Genomic DNA, 12,564 nt, shown 5'->3' with positions numbered 1-12,564 from the left:
CTGTCTTGTGTCATCGTTGACTAATTCACTCTGTGCCTCATAGCTGGAAGAGGAGGGGTCCATCAAGAACGCGACCATCTGGGCCATGAAGGAGTACTACGCCAACTACACGCGGCTGGTCAACGACAGCAATGCCATCCCACCCCCCATGAACCCGGCTGATGTTATCCGAGGACCCTGCTGGGAGACCGCTGTCGGCATAGTAATGAAAATAAAAACTAGTTCCCTTTTTATATGACACCTAAACACAAGCCACAAGTATTTCTGAATAGTTGTCATCATTACATGATTATAAATGTCGTTTTGTTAGTAATGTTATCTTATGAGGATTATTTGCAAAAATACACTGCAATTTCATCCAGTAATTTGACCCATTTTGTATATCATGCATTTTAGGTTCATCTTGTTTTCGCACTTTTCTCGAGCCAAAGTATCATCTGATAACTTAAAGTAACTTAAAGTTCAAATAAAACGTTTTTAAAAGTTTCTGACAGCAAAAAAAACACCATCTATGCTGAGTAATTCTACAACTTCCTGTTAATGATTAAAATCTCATCACCTGAATGTTAGGAATCATTGGTTTCTTGGAGTCTGTTGTTTTAATTTGAACATGATATCTCCCTCTTATAGTCACTAGAAAAAGCTAAATTAGTCCCTTTATGACAAATGTTCTGAACACTGTGTGAGATGAAAGCTTTTAAAAACATTTCATTATTCTGACTTTGTGTTCTTCTAGGAGTTTGTGAAGCTGACGGTGTCGGACATCCAGGTGTCTTACCTGACCATCCTGATTGGTGACTTTGCTCGAGCTGTCATTGTTCGCTTCCTCAACTACTGCTGGTGCTGGGACCTGGAGGCTGGATTTGTGAGTCTGACTGCTGAAGCATTTTAATTTCAATGGTTTACTTAGGGTGAGTCTAAAACTGATCCATAGTAAGTAGTGAACTCCATTTCTGTGTGCCCTGTTGTCTGTACAGTATGCATTGTGGGACAATAGTGTCCACGCAGCAATGTTCCTTTTCACAGCACACATTTCAATTGACATTTTCATTTTACATTTTAACTTGTGATAGTAGGAAAAGCACTGGTGTTACTTTTGATGAAGTTCTATTTAAGTGTCCAAGTAGGGCCTTGAAACTGAAGAAGCTAACTGGAATTCAGCCATCTTTACTTTTATTATTTACACCTGTGCTTTTCCCACTTGTCAAAATTTTAATTTGTCCAACACTTTGGTTTAGGGTGACACAGTCTACATCCATGACGTTCCAGCTTTCTTTGTGTTATAATTCTAAACTTTGGTGGATTTCTGAGGACTATGGGTAACTGCTCCTCAGATCTCTGCAGGGTAAATTCAAACAAGTACCTTCCCGAGGTGATTTTGCAGCGGCACTGGGGCTCCGTCTGGCGCTTTGCGCCACCCGAGACGATAGTGATTAGTTTAAAGAATTGCCAATAAACCAGAGCAAGTTTTTCACCCATCCCAGAATGTTATGTGGACTAGCTGGACCCTCTTTCACAGCGCTGTGGAGGAAGGTCCGGCAATGTGAGACTCAGGGTGACCAGATGTCCCAAAACATTTGTGATAGTCCCGAATTTCAAGTAGTTATCCTGAATCCTGTCCTGTTTGTCAAGAAAATTAGAAGAAAACCAAGTTGTAATTAATTATAGCCACAGAATAACACAGGTGAATGCTCTTCCCCCCTTTTTTGTTTTCTAGTGTAGGGAGGTGACAGGGAAAGTGTAGATTCAGTCAGCCACGGAGAAAGAGTGATCTGACATGCATGCCGCGCAGACAGATGTGACAGGCACCGCACCGCACTGATGAAACAAAGAAGAAAGTGAATTTACAATTTACAAACAACACAGTCATTGTGTTTCTTTTTCCCATTGACAGACAGTTTACTTCATGTTCATGAACAAATATTATACATTTTAGTGTTGAGTTTTGCTTTCAGGTGTTTTACTGTTGTGGCCTACCCGATGTACAGTACTGGGATAAAGCCTGACATGTGCTTCTCCTACCGCTAACTCTTATTTGGGTGGAGTCAATCTCAGCCCACTTTTTTCAGTATTTCAAGTACAGTCCCTTAAACTGTTAAAGTGAATAAGTTTAAGTAAATGTTAAGTCAATCATATCTCTGTTCACTTTCAGCCCTCATATGGAGAGTTTGACATCAGTGGTAATGTACTTGGATTGGTCTTCAATCAAGGGATGATCTGGTACAAACTTTATTTTTACACATATACTGCACACACAGTTTACAGTGTGTTTTTCTGTGTGGGCATGTTAGTGTGCATGTGTGTTATGTTAAATTATGTTTCAGGGTGTCTCAGACCTTGGCATATAAGTACTTTACTGACCAAAACGTCCAAGGTGTGATTCTTGGTATACACACACCAAAGGTGTCACATAGCTTCATGTTTTTTAGCGTGCAACAGGGGATGAAACCAGAAAAGGCTGGACCCACCATACGGACAGGAGACGTAGTCAACGTGGTACAGTAGCCTAGATGAGCCACTATATGTATATGTGTATATATATATATATATATATATATATATATATATATATCTTATATATAATATACATATAGTACATATAAGTTGCTTCACTTTTTTTGGCGTGCAACGTGGATGAAACCAGAAAATGCTGGACCTACCATACGGACAGGAGACGTGGTCAACGTGGTACAGTAGCCTAGATGAGCCACTATTATATATATATATATATATATATATATATATATATATATTGCGCGCCGTCAAATGCCTCACATTGTTTAAAAAAGTGAAAAACACGCTCCAAAATGTAATGTGTTTTTCCTTAGCCCATGCTACTGAAAACTTGATCAAAATATTAATAGCAACACTGTAAACCACATGTAGTAGTTGTTACCTGCAACATTTGTTTTCATAGCTATCACTCACACAGGTTGTGATTGCTAATAAACTTTAGCAGTTTTATCGCACACACTATTGACAACTCTATTACAGTACAAGTGTTATATGCAGGGAATCATTTAAGCCTATGGGCGCAGTGGCAGTTTTCATATGTTTGATTTGCTTTCACACTAAACTTTGTCAAACCACTCCAAAAACTGTAAATGTAAATGTCACACGGAAACGGTTGCTGGTTGATTGGACAATGAAATTGCAGGCTAGTAAATGCACTGTATTTTGGCTCACTTCCCATATTTAAGATTGTGTTCTCACCTTAAGTGAACAAAACTGTAGAGCACTTGGAAGCAGCTGAGACACCGGTTGAAGCGCACCAGAGTTTGGTTGTTTAGTCCGCACCACACCAGAGTTCTAATGAGTTTTTGCGACACCCCAAACAAACCAGGCTATCCCACGAAATACTCCAGGGTTTGGGTCAAAACAGACCAAACTGCTCAGACGTGAAAGCACCCAAAATGTGTTGATATCCAGGGATAGCAAAAGTATTCATTTCCCGTACTTAAGTAGAAGTACAGAAAGAAAAAAACTGTAAAAGTAGAAGCACTGATTTAACTTCTTTTTACTTAAAGTATGAAAGTAAAAGTATCCTTGCGAATAACTATGCAAAGCTACCTGGACCACACAAATCTTGCTAGAGTGCAAGCTGAGAAACTTGAGTGGACATGGAAAAAGGCTCTTTAAATGCCATTGGCTACATATTAAATGGATAGGCCAATAGGCCTATAACATCCCATATATGATTAGTGTGACAGAGACTGGGACTCCAGGTTAATAACGTTAAGACTGAGCAGCAAGATAAGAATTCAACTGGGATTCTTCGAGAATTCAGGCCGAGGATGATCAGGAATGTCTTGCTGCTTGTCTCCCAAATCTCTGGATGTCAGTTTTCTTCATTTTCAATCATGTTGCCTTCCATACTACTATGTGCTAATGTTAGTGCCATCAAGCCGCAATGATTTGCCGCTGATCAATGCCGCCAAATCTGTTGAGTCATTTTGTAGTGGTGCTTCAAGTACAACGTACAGTAGCCTACTGTATATACCCATCCAATTAGATTGAATATGGTGTTAATGAAGCAAAGAATAATAACAGTAACTCCAGTGAAATTATTTGTAACTTTAGGATTAGGACTGTAAAACTGATTCTGGTTTCCAACTTTGCCCCAGGGGTGTCTGTTAAAACACGGATGGAGACAACTTCTCTCTGTTGATGCTTTATTACAATCAAGCCCCATGCAACCTATCTAACAGGTGAAGAAGACAAACAACTAAATCACTAGTAAACTTACTTTAAATGTCCCAGAACTATAGACCAATACAACAGGTTTAAATGAACTGACAACATAAGTTATAAGACTTAGAGTTCTCAAGGACACACACACAACCACCCACACACACACACACAAACACACAATCTCAACCGATTATCTTCCGATGGGACAGCTAGTCTTTTCTTTTCTCTTTCTCTGTGTCCGCTTGCGGCGTGAGACACGTATCCACCCTATTCTCCGACATGACAACCTGTTTTACAAAATTAAAGTAACGAGCCAATTTTGTAAAATGTAAGATGTAGAAAGTACCGATATTTGTAAAAGTAAGAAGTCGCCACAAAAAATAGTAAAGTAAAAATATTACAAAAATCTGTGATCAATTAAACATAACTTAAAAGCTTTCATATTGGGGAGCCCTGGTAGCTCACCTGGTACAGCGTGTGCCCCATGTACCAAGGCTCAATCCTTACCGGCCCAGGGTTTGATTCCGACCTGTGGCCCTTTGCGGCATGTCTTCTTCCTCTCTCTTCCCCATTTCCTGTCTACAACTGCCCTATCAGTTATAGGCCAAAATGCCCAACATAATTAAAAAAAAAGAAATCTTTCATATTGAAAAATTTCTTGATGTCATGTTGTGGTGTTTTTTCAGGATGGGTGCGTTTTATGCTCCTGGGCTGGTCGGCATCAACGTGCTTCGCCTCCTCAGCTCCATGTATTACCAGTGTTGGGCTGTAATGGCCACCAACGTCCCCCACGAGAGGGTCTTCAAAGCCTCCAAGTCCAACAACTTCTACATGGGCCTGCTGCTCCTCATCCTCTTCCTCAGTTTGTTACCTGTTGTCTACACCATCATGACCCTGCCGCCTTCGTTTGACTGCGGCCCCTTCAGGTAACCGCACACTGAAGACATACTCAGTGTTTTCCCTAGCATTGTGTAAGACTTATGTTTGTGTATTTGCCGTGGGTTGAGGCGTCCTTTCTCAAGAAAATGTTATGTATTTCAATTTTCCCATTTTTTTGCATCTCTTTGTAGTCGTGTTGTGTCTCTTTTTGGTCATTTTTCTTTGGGGTTGTTTTGGGTCTCTGTTATTTAGCAACTCTTTGTAGTCAGTTTGTTCTTTTGTGGTAGTTTGTGTCTTTTTCACATAATTTTGAACCAATATTTGTTCCAGATCTGTGTCTAATACATTGGAAAGCATATTTTTCATAAATAACTAACACTCAAAGAGCATAAAGACATAACTTGTAATATCCATCCATCCATCTTCATCTGCTTATCCGGTATCGGGTCGCTTGTAATAATGTAACATAATTTAATAACCTTTTGATTGCTTTTCTAAATTTGTAATGAAGGCTTTTTTAACTGTCAAGACAAGTGGTGGTGCAAACTCAAACAGGAGAACCAATGGAAAGCATCAGAATAGCATCAGACTTTACCAAACAGCTGTGTCTGCAAATGGCAAAAAGCATTGTGGACATGAAACACATGCAAAGCAATAAAATGAACATTAGTCAACATATTTCCAAGCTTAGTAAGTAACTGTGATTTTATTGCATATTTTTCCCAGTAACTGTGATAGATTAGTTACATTTTTTTGCAATGAAATTACATGCTTCTGTTACATTTACCTGTAGTGTAGTTGCTCCTCAACACTAGTTACAGGGTTTGTACGGGTGCTTTAACTCCTTGAAAATGCTTGAATTTAGTTGTGTTTTCAAGGTTTGAAAATTTGTTGAATTTTGGATACAATGCTTGAAAATGCTTGACTTTCTCTTTGATTTTTGCAACCCGTTCAACCAAAATATTATGATAAATCACGTCAAGAACAGTGTCTGTAGCTTTCTGCGGAGCGAGCAAAGACGGGCTGTCACAGACCATGGTAAAGTTGGTTTTATATTGGAAGGTCAAACTCCATAATAGATAATAGATAGATGTGTCTATAATAGCCAACATCCAATTTAAAACAACTCCACCATGGTCTGCCACAGCGAGTGGTGGCCCTGCATCCCGGCAAAGACTGAAATTACAATTAAAATGGAATTACAGGTTGATGTTACTGTCTCAGATTTTGATCAAACCTTGTACATATCAAAAATGTGTCCCAAAACGAAGACCCATAATATATTTCTGCAAAGTCTACTTAGACAGTGATACATTTTGAAAATAAAACTTGTTTTGTTTAAATATGTGATCCTTATGCTATTACAAAACACAATTGTGGCTGTTTATAGCATTATGTCTGTTAATGTGACAAAAACACTTAATAATAATTTTGATAATTTTGTGTAAGGTGCTGGAAAAAACTTTAAAATGGAATTTGAAAGTGCTTGAAAAGTGCCTGAATTTTACCTTGGAAAAGGTGTACAAACCCTGTGGTTAGACATGAGCTTGTGCAAATACACACACACACACACACACACACACACATTGACCATGCAGATGTTTGCAGTGGGAAGCAGAAGATGTTTGATGTGATCATGGAGACGATCGACCTGGACCTGCCAGCCTTCCTGGGAACCATTTTCAGCTATGCAGCCAACCCTGGCCTCATCATACCAGCTGTACTGCTCATGGTGTAAGTGTAGAAGAGGCACGCATGCACGCACACGCGTACAAGTGTGTAATTACAAAAGCAAAGATTAATCGATTAGTTGTCAACCATTATTTAATCGCCAACTATTTTGACTAATGTTTACAGTAATTGGTTGGAGTGATTTTTTTCAAATGAAAAAAGCACAAATTCTGTAAATTCAGCTTATTCATACTTTCTTTACTCCTTTGTGACAGTAAACGGAATACCTTTGAGTTGTGGACAAAACAACACATTTGAGGACGTCATGTTGGGCTTTGGGAAACACTGATCAATATTTTCCCCCATTTTTGTAGACCACACAACAAATTGAGAAAATAATCAACAGATTAATTGACAATTCAAGTAAACGTTAGCTGCAGCCCTAGTACTAGAGTGTGTGTCTTTGCAGCCAGTGAAAATACAACAAGTCCTGTCATTTCCCCTTTACAGACTGGCCATCTACTATCTGAACTCTGTGTCTGAGGCCTATCAAAACTCCAACACAGAGCTGAAGAAGAAGATGCAGATGGTAAGTGAAGAATGAGAAAGTAATGCACACTGTTCAAAACCTGCTTACATATACAGGAGTGGGTTGCTGCACAGAACTGCAGACTACTGAACTGACTCATTTTTAAGCCAAATCACATCCTATAACAAAGAATGGAAGCATACTGTTCAAGCTAGCTGCAAGGGTCAAGGCATGGCGTACCTGCAAAACTATTAACTACTAAATACTCCCATAGGTCTCAGCTGTACTATGTGTTCAGTGCTGATTGGCAAATGTTAACAGGCTAAAATGCTAAGCCAGAATGGCTCCCATAGTACACATACCAGCTTAACATTAGCATGTTTACAGTGTCAGATCAGAGTGAGCATGTTAGTATATTTTTGACTCATTCTCATGTACATCATCCTGCTGCTGTAAATACTAGAGCACCAAATGTGTGTCATCCGCACCTTGAAATAGTCCCTAACAGTTCTGCTTTTTTGTCCTGTTTGAGTCACATTTGATAGAAACTACGGTGCCCGACTGATAAAAAAACTACTGAACCTTTTTTACATCCAACTTTATATTTGTGATATTCTAGATTTTGTCTTCAGTAGAAACAAACGGGCTTGGGGCTGAGACCCACAGTCAGGGATGGGACATCAAAGTATTAAGAGCCGGACACACATTGTTTGTTTCAGTCTTTTCATGGAATTTGTTAACAATAAGAAACATGTAGAATATTGTCATCTTTTAAGCACCTTCTTTACATATATTTAACTTAATTTTGAAACAAGAGTTCTGTGGCTCCTAATTATTTTCTCTTTCTGAATGTCTCTAAATCTCTTGTTTTAACCCACTTTTTTCTGTCCACCACTTCTTTCTCTCTCTCTCTCTCTCTCTCTCTCTCTCTCTCTCTCTCTCTCTCTCTCTCTCTAGGCTCGGGATGAAGAGAAGAACCGGAGGAACAACACAGACAGCACCAACCAGGTCATGAAAGACCTGGAGGACCTGCTGCCAAACCGATCCCTCATGCCCCCTGCTCCTCCAGAGCCTGGTCAGTAAACCCCTGCACAGCTGATTGTCTTATGCAGATATATCAAAGAAATGCTACTAAAGGTCTCTAGAATATACATTTTGAATCTTTTTACATAGTGTTTTGAAATGAATTCTGAGCAGGACTGGAGCTTTGTATATGTTAGAATCCACCTAAATTCAACCTAAAACATTCTTTCAACCTAAAACATTCAATTCCTTCTGGATATCAAACACTATGTTTAGCCTTCAATGAGGTATTTTAAATTTTGAGAATTCAAAACTAGCGTATGACAGGAAATTTAGATACTCTGATATATCCCTGTCCCTGTCTAAAACAGAAAAGACACCAGAGCCGGAAGCGAAGCCAACTAAGACGAAGCCCGGGTCGGCCGGTAAAGGTATTAATCTTCAGAAAGATGTGACTTTGGCATCGCCCAACCCCAACGCTCGAGGGCCGGTGAGTCGGCCGCCCGGGCCCAGAGGGCCTGGACCAATGCCTGGTGCTGGACCAGGCCGAGGCCGCGGGAGAGGGAGAGGTGGCCCTCCTCCTAGATAACAGTGTGAGAAAATCCCGTTCCATCTCTGTTCATTTCACAGCTGGAGAAATCTTGGCATTTCAGTTACAAGGACTTTCATTATAGGTCTTCATATTTCTTTCTGCTGGAGGTAATCTTTGAAAGTTACAACTCTATAAACTGTAACCTACAGTACAGTGTTGCAACATTGTTCTGTAAAAACCTTAAAGATGGGAGTCTAAAGGTTCTAAAGATGGGCAGACACTATGCGTTGTTATTAATATGTTAGCTAGGGCTGGGACGGTTACCTCATTATCGCAATACCGCGGCCACTTGACACATAGTGAGCTCGTCACCGTTACCACCGCAAAAAGAAATGCTTGCACATGTGCACGTTGTGTCTAATGACATGGATTCATTGATTGTAATGACATGGATTGTGTCTGATGACAATGTGTCTTACATGGATTAAAGATTTTCTAAACAAAACTTATCAATAAATGCATTAAATCCAACCTTTCGTGAGTTGGGGAGCGCAATGTTCCATGAAACATAATAACATTCCATTCATGCTGACTTTTAAGCCTATATGCGAGAGTACCTGTGTCATGCGGAGAAATGTTTTTGCCTTTCCTACCATGTATGATGGTAGGAAAGAGAAAGACATTTCTCCAACACATTACATTGCAGCTGCAGTGTTTACCAATGCACATTAGCCTAGCAGCTAGCAGAGTGTCCTTCTGTTTATAGCTTTATCCAGATAAAACGGCACGGTTGAATTTCAGCCGGCATGCACGTTTCGTAGCCTTATATTGGTAGAGAGAACAACAAGTTAGCAAACTGCTGAGTCACCCTCTCTGCTCTCTGTCTGCTCAGCTGCTAGACGGGCTGCACTTGGGCTGCAACATATGTTGCCATTCTTGCTCTAACATACGTTACTCTCGTAAGGGGGTATCGCGGGAATTTCTCGCTTTTCAACCGTAGTAAGAAAAAATCAAGACCGTGCCAGCCCTAATGTTAGCTCATATTTTAATTTGCTTTTTCTGTACGGCCGCAACATGCAACTTTAATGCTTACAATATAATAATATTATTTGATGTGGGTGCTCACACTGAACTTAACCACGGAACCTCCAGTCGGTTTTGTCCAGTGATAATTTTGATAAGGTTTATTTGAAGAAAACAACAGCAATGTTCACAAAAAAAGAGAAAGCACTACTTTTTGCAATTCTACTATGAGTAAAATAAAAAAAAATGAGCAGTCCCAGAGATGAAGACAATATAGCTAAATTCAGTTGAGAGTCTGCTCTGTTTTAAGGCACCAAGGTGGATTGCAGGTTGTTTACGATTGCTCACAGTCTAAAATTAATTACGCTTACATTATGGCCACTTTAAATATAAATTTTTGATTTGCTGGTAGGTGTCTGTTTCTATCAGGACATCTTGGTCAGTGTTTAATTAATATTAAACTGTAGGTAACCATAGCAATAGTACTTTGGTCAGATACAGGAAGGTAGGGTTAGGGAATTTCTGTGCCCAAAGTACTCCATGTACTGGAACGAAAAGAGTTGTATTCTTAGAAACAATAATTTGGCAACCTAACCAATATGTACAAGCTTTTTCTGGAGCTTTCAACCGCATCTCAGTTTAGGCGTCAATTTCAGTGGGGACGGTGGGACGCGTACCTATCAGATATCATAATGAATCATTTTGTACCCACCTTTTTTGAAAACCTCAAGCTCAATTTAGTTAAAAAAGATGAAGTTCATAACACATATAAGTCTTGAGTGAGGGATGACAACAAATCCACAAAAATCTCTATCCCCACAAGGCAGGCACAGACACAGCCGATCTGCTGCTGCGCTGGCTACACGCTTCTAGATATGGTCAATTGTACAAGGAATTCAATCAAAATATTAGCAAAAGGCATAGCCACACATTTGACCACTGAATTTCAACATGGTAGGCCAGGCCTATTTTCCTTTAGTAGCTCCTTTCTCTGAGTCTGATGTCACGTCATGTCATGTTGTCTACATGGATACATGAAGCAGAACATAGTGGGTCATACTGTATTTCTAATGCTTTTTGAAAACTTAAGAATTTCTTTTTCATAAAACATGTTGAACGTGTTGGACGTTTTTGTATACATTTTAATTCATTTACATTAGTAAGCGACAGGACAGTGTTTCTTTCAAAACATGACCTGCGCGAATGAAAAAAAAATGAATGTCTCATTGTACTCCGCATTTATGAAAATGCACTTCCGAAAGCAACAGCACATTTCAGACCAAACTGACGCCCATGCAATCCAGCAAACAGTTCTGCTGAGGAAGAAAGTGAGATCTGGTTGAAAACCTTGAAAAACTTAAATCAAGATTTATTTTGTTAGACTCTGTATAAATTGAATACACATTTCTCATAAAATAAAAGGTAACATAATATAGTAAAGACAAATGCAAAGTTCAAATGCCGGTGAAACAGATTAATCAAAGTGCAGGGAGTTTCTGTTTCAAATCACAAGCAAGAGAATAGAATAGAAAAGTTCAAACACAGACTCTTGTCTTTGGGCCAGGGTTTAAGTACAATATTTCAATAATTATTTTAATCTGACGTGTTTTGATATAGAAAATAGTTTGTTATTTTTTGTAATATCCACTTTGTATATTATTTCCATATATCGGGACAACTCGCTTACATATATAATATTCAAAGAAACAAGTATTGTGTGCTAATGTAGTTTTCTCTCACATATACACTGACTTTGTAATTCATGGTATGATTCTGACTTCAAATAAAGTTTAAAATATTTTAATAACATGTACAACATTTTTTTGGGATTTAATCCTACTTTATTTTAGTTAATGTTTTCATAGTTTATGTCACAAAGTAGACATGTCAGGTCCTTTACATCCCCAGTCTTGATACACAAAAAGCCAAGATGGGTTTCCAAATACATAAAATCTAAAAAAATATTTCAGCAGGAGATTGTTCAATCTGCGATAAGGAGCCTGCTTCAGAGGTTTTTAAACTTGTAGCCTTCAGCCCCAGCTGACACTGGGTACGTCCCAAGTCCTTTAATTGCATTCATGTCTTCTTCAATTTCTTTTCTCGCATCCTAGTCTGTCCCACCTTGGAAGCATAGAAGAGACTGGGAAATGATGCGAGGAGAGAGGAAACGAGGAAATGTGTTTTTAGACAGATGAGACGTCCTTTCCTTCTAGTTCCTCGGTCCTCACTTTTTTTTGCTCTTCAATTCCCGATCCTTGCGCGACCATCCTCGCTCTTCAAGCTTCGCACCTTGATCCTCGGGGCAGGAATAACCGTGCGTTCATGGGCATCGGAAAAAATGTTTTTCCCAGTGAAAGAGTCATCATTCTTGTCACTTCATGCGGGAATCAGAGGTGGGAAACTAGTGGGGCTAGTTTGCTAACAGACTTTCCCAGTTGGTGACGCGTTGTTGACAACTGACTTTGGTTCACTGAAAATATTAAAATGACAATAAACTTGTGGAAAAACGCCTCTGCTAAGAAACATACACAGACATAACATGTTTCCAGTTATTCATAATTAGCCCTGTTTAAAAAAAAGTGTTCTTTCCCATTTGTTGTCAGATAACACAAACACTTGTCAATGTGCTTTTTGTATGCTCGTATAAGAAAACAGCAGCAAATCTTTGTTATTGTGGCCTTCATGTTTTCACACACCTGATGCTCTAGGCTACGCC

The 12,564-nt window shown here is 39.2% G+C and overlaps 1 protein-coding gene and 1 long non-coding RNA gene across 2 annotated transcripts in view; one reads left to right on the top strand and one right to left on the bottom strand.

Annotated features, from left to right (window-relative positions):
- The window catches only part of tmc2a (transmembrane channel-like 2a), a 41,291-nt gene extending 32,393 nt beyond the window's left edge, over positions 1 to 8,898 (top strand). The window contains exons 13-20 of the mRNA XM_032539805.1: positions 44 to 202; positions 737 to 865; positions 2,153 to 2,220; positions 4,878 to 5,117; positions 6,679 to 6,804; positions 7,252 to 7,330; positions 8,228 to 8,345; positions 8,665 to 8,898. Of these exons, the coding sequence (XP_032395696.1) occupies positions 44 to 202; positions 737 to 865; positions 2,153 to 2,220; positions 4,878 to 5,117; positions 6,679 to 6,804; positions 7,252 to 7,330; positions 8,228 to 8,345; positions 8,665 to 8,882 (1,137 nt within the window). The 3' untranslated portion in view covers positions 8,883 to 8,898. The remainder of the gene's footprint in view (positions 1 to 43; positions 203 to 736; positions 866 to 2,152; positions 2,221 to 4,877; positions 5,118 to 6,678; positions 6,805 to 7,251; positions 7,331 to 8,227; positions 8,346 to 8,664) is intronic.
- The window catches only part of LOC116704389 (uncharacterized), a 15,031-nt gene continuing 8,070 nt past the window's right edge, over positions 5,604 to 12,564 (bottom strand). Inside the window, exon 3 of the long non-coding RNA XR_004335668.1 lies at positions 5,604 to 5,659. This is a non-coding gene — a long non-coding RNA (uncharacterized LOC116704389). The remainder of the gene's footprint in view (positions 5,660 to 12,564) is intronic.

The sequence above is a fragment of the Etheostoma spectabile genome, chromosome 16 (genome assembly GCF_008692095.1).
Source record: "Etheostoma spectabile isolate EspeVRDwgs_2016 chromosome 16, UIUC_Espe_1.0, whole genome shotgun sequence".
NCBI lineage: Eukaryota > Metazoa > Chordata > Actinopteri > Perciformes > Percidae > Etheostoma > Etheostoma spectabile.
Note: the sequence above shows the minus strand (reverse complement) of the source record. Positions and strands in the feature narration are given on the sequence as shown.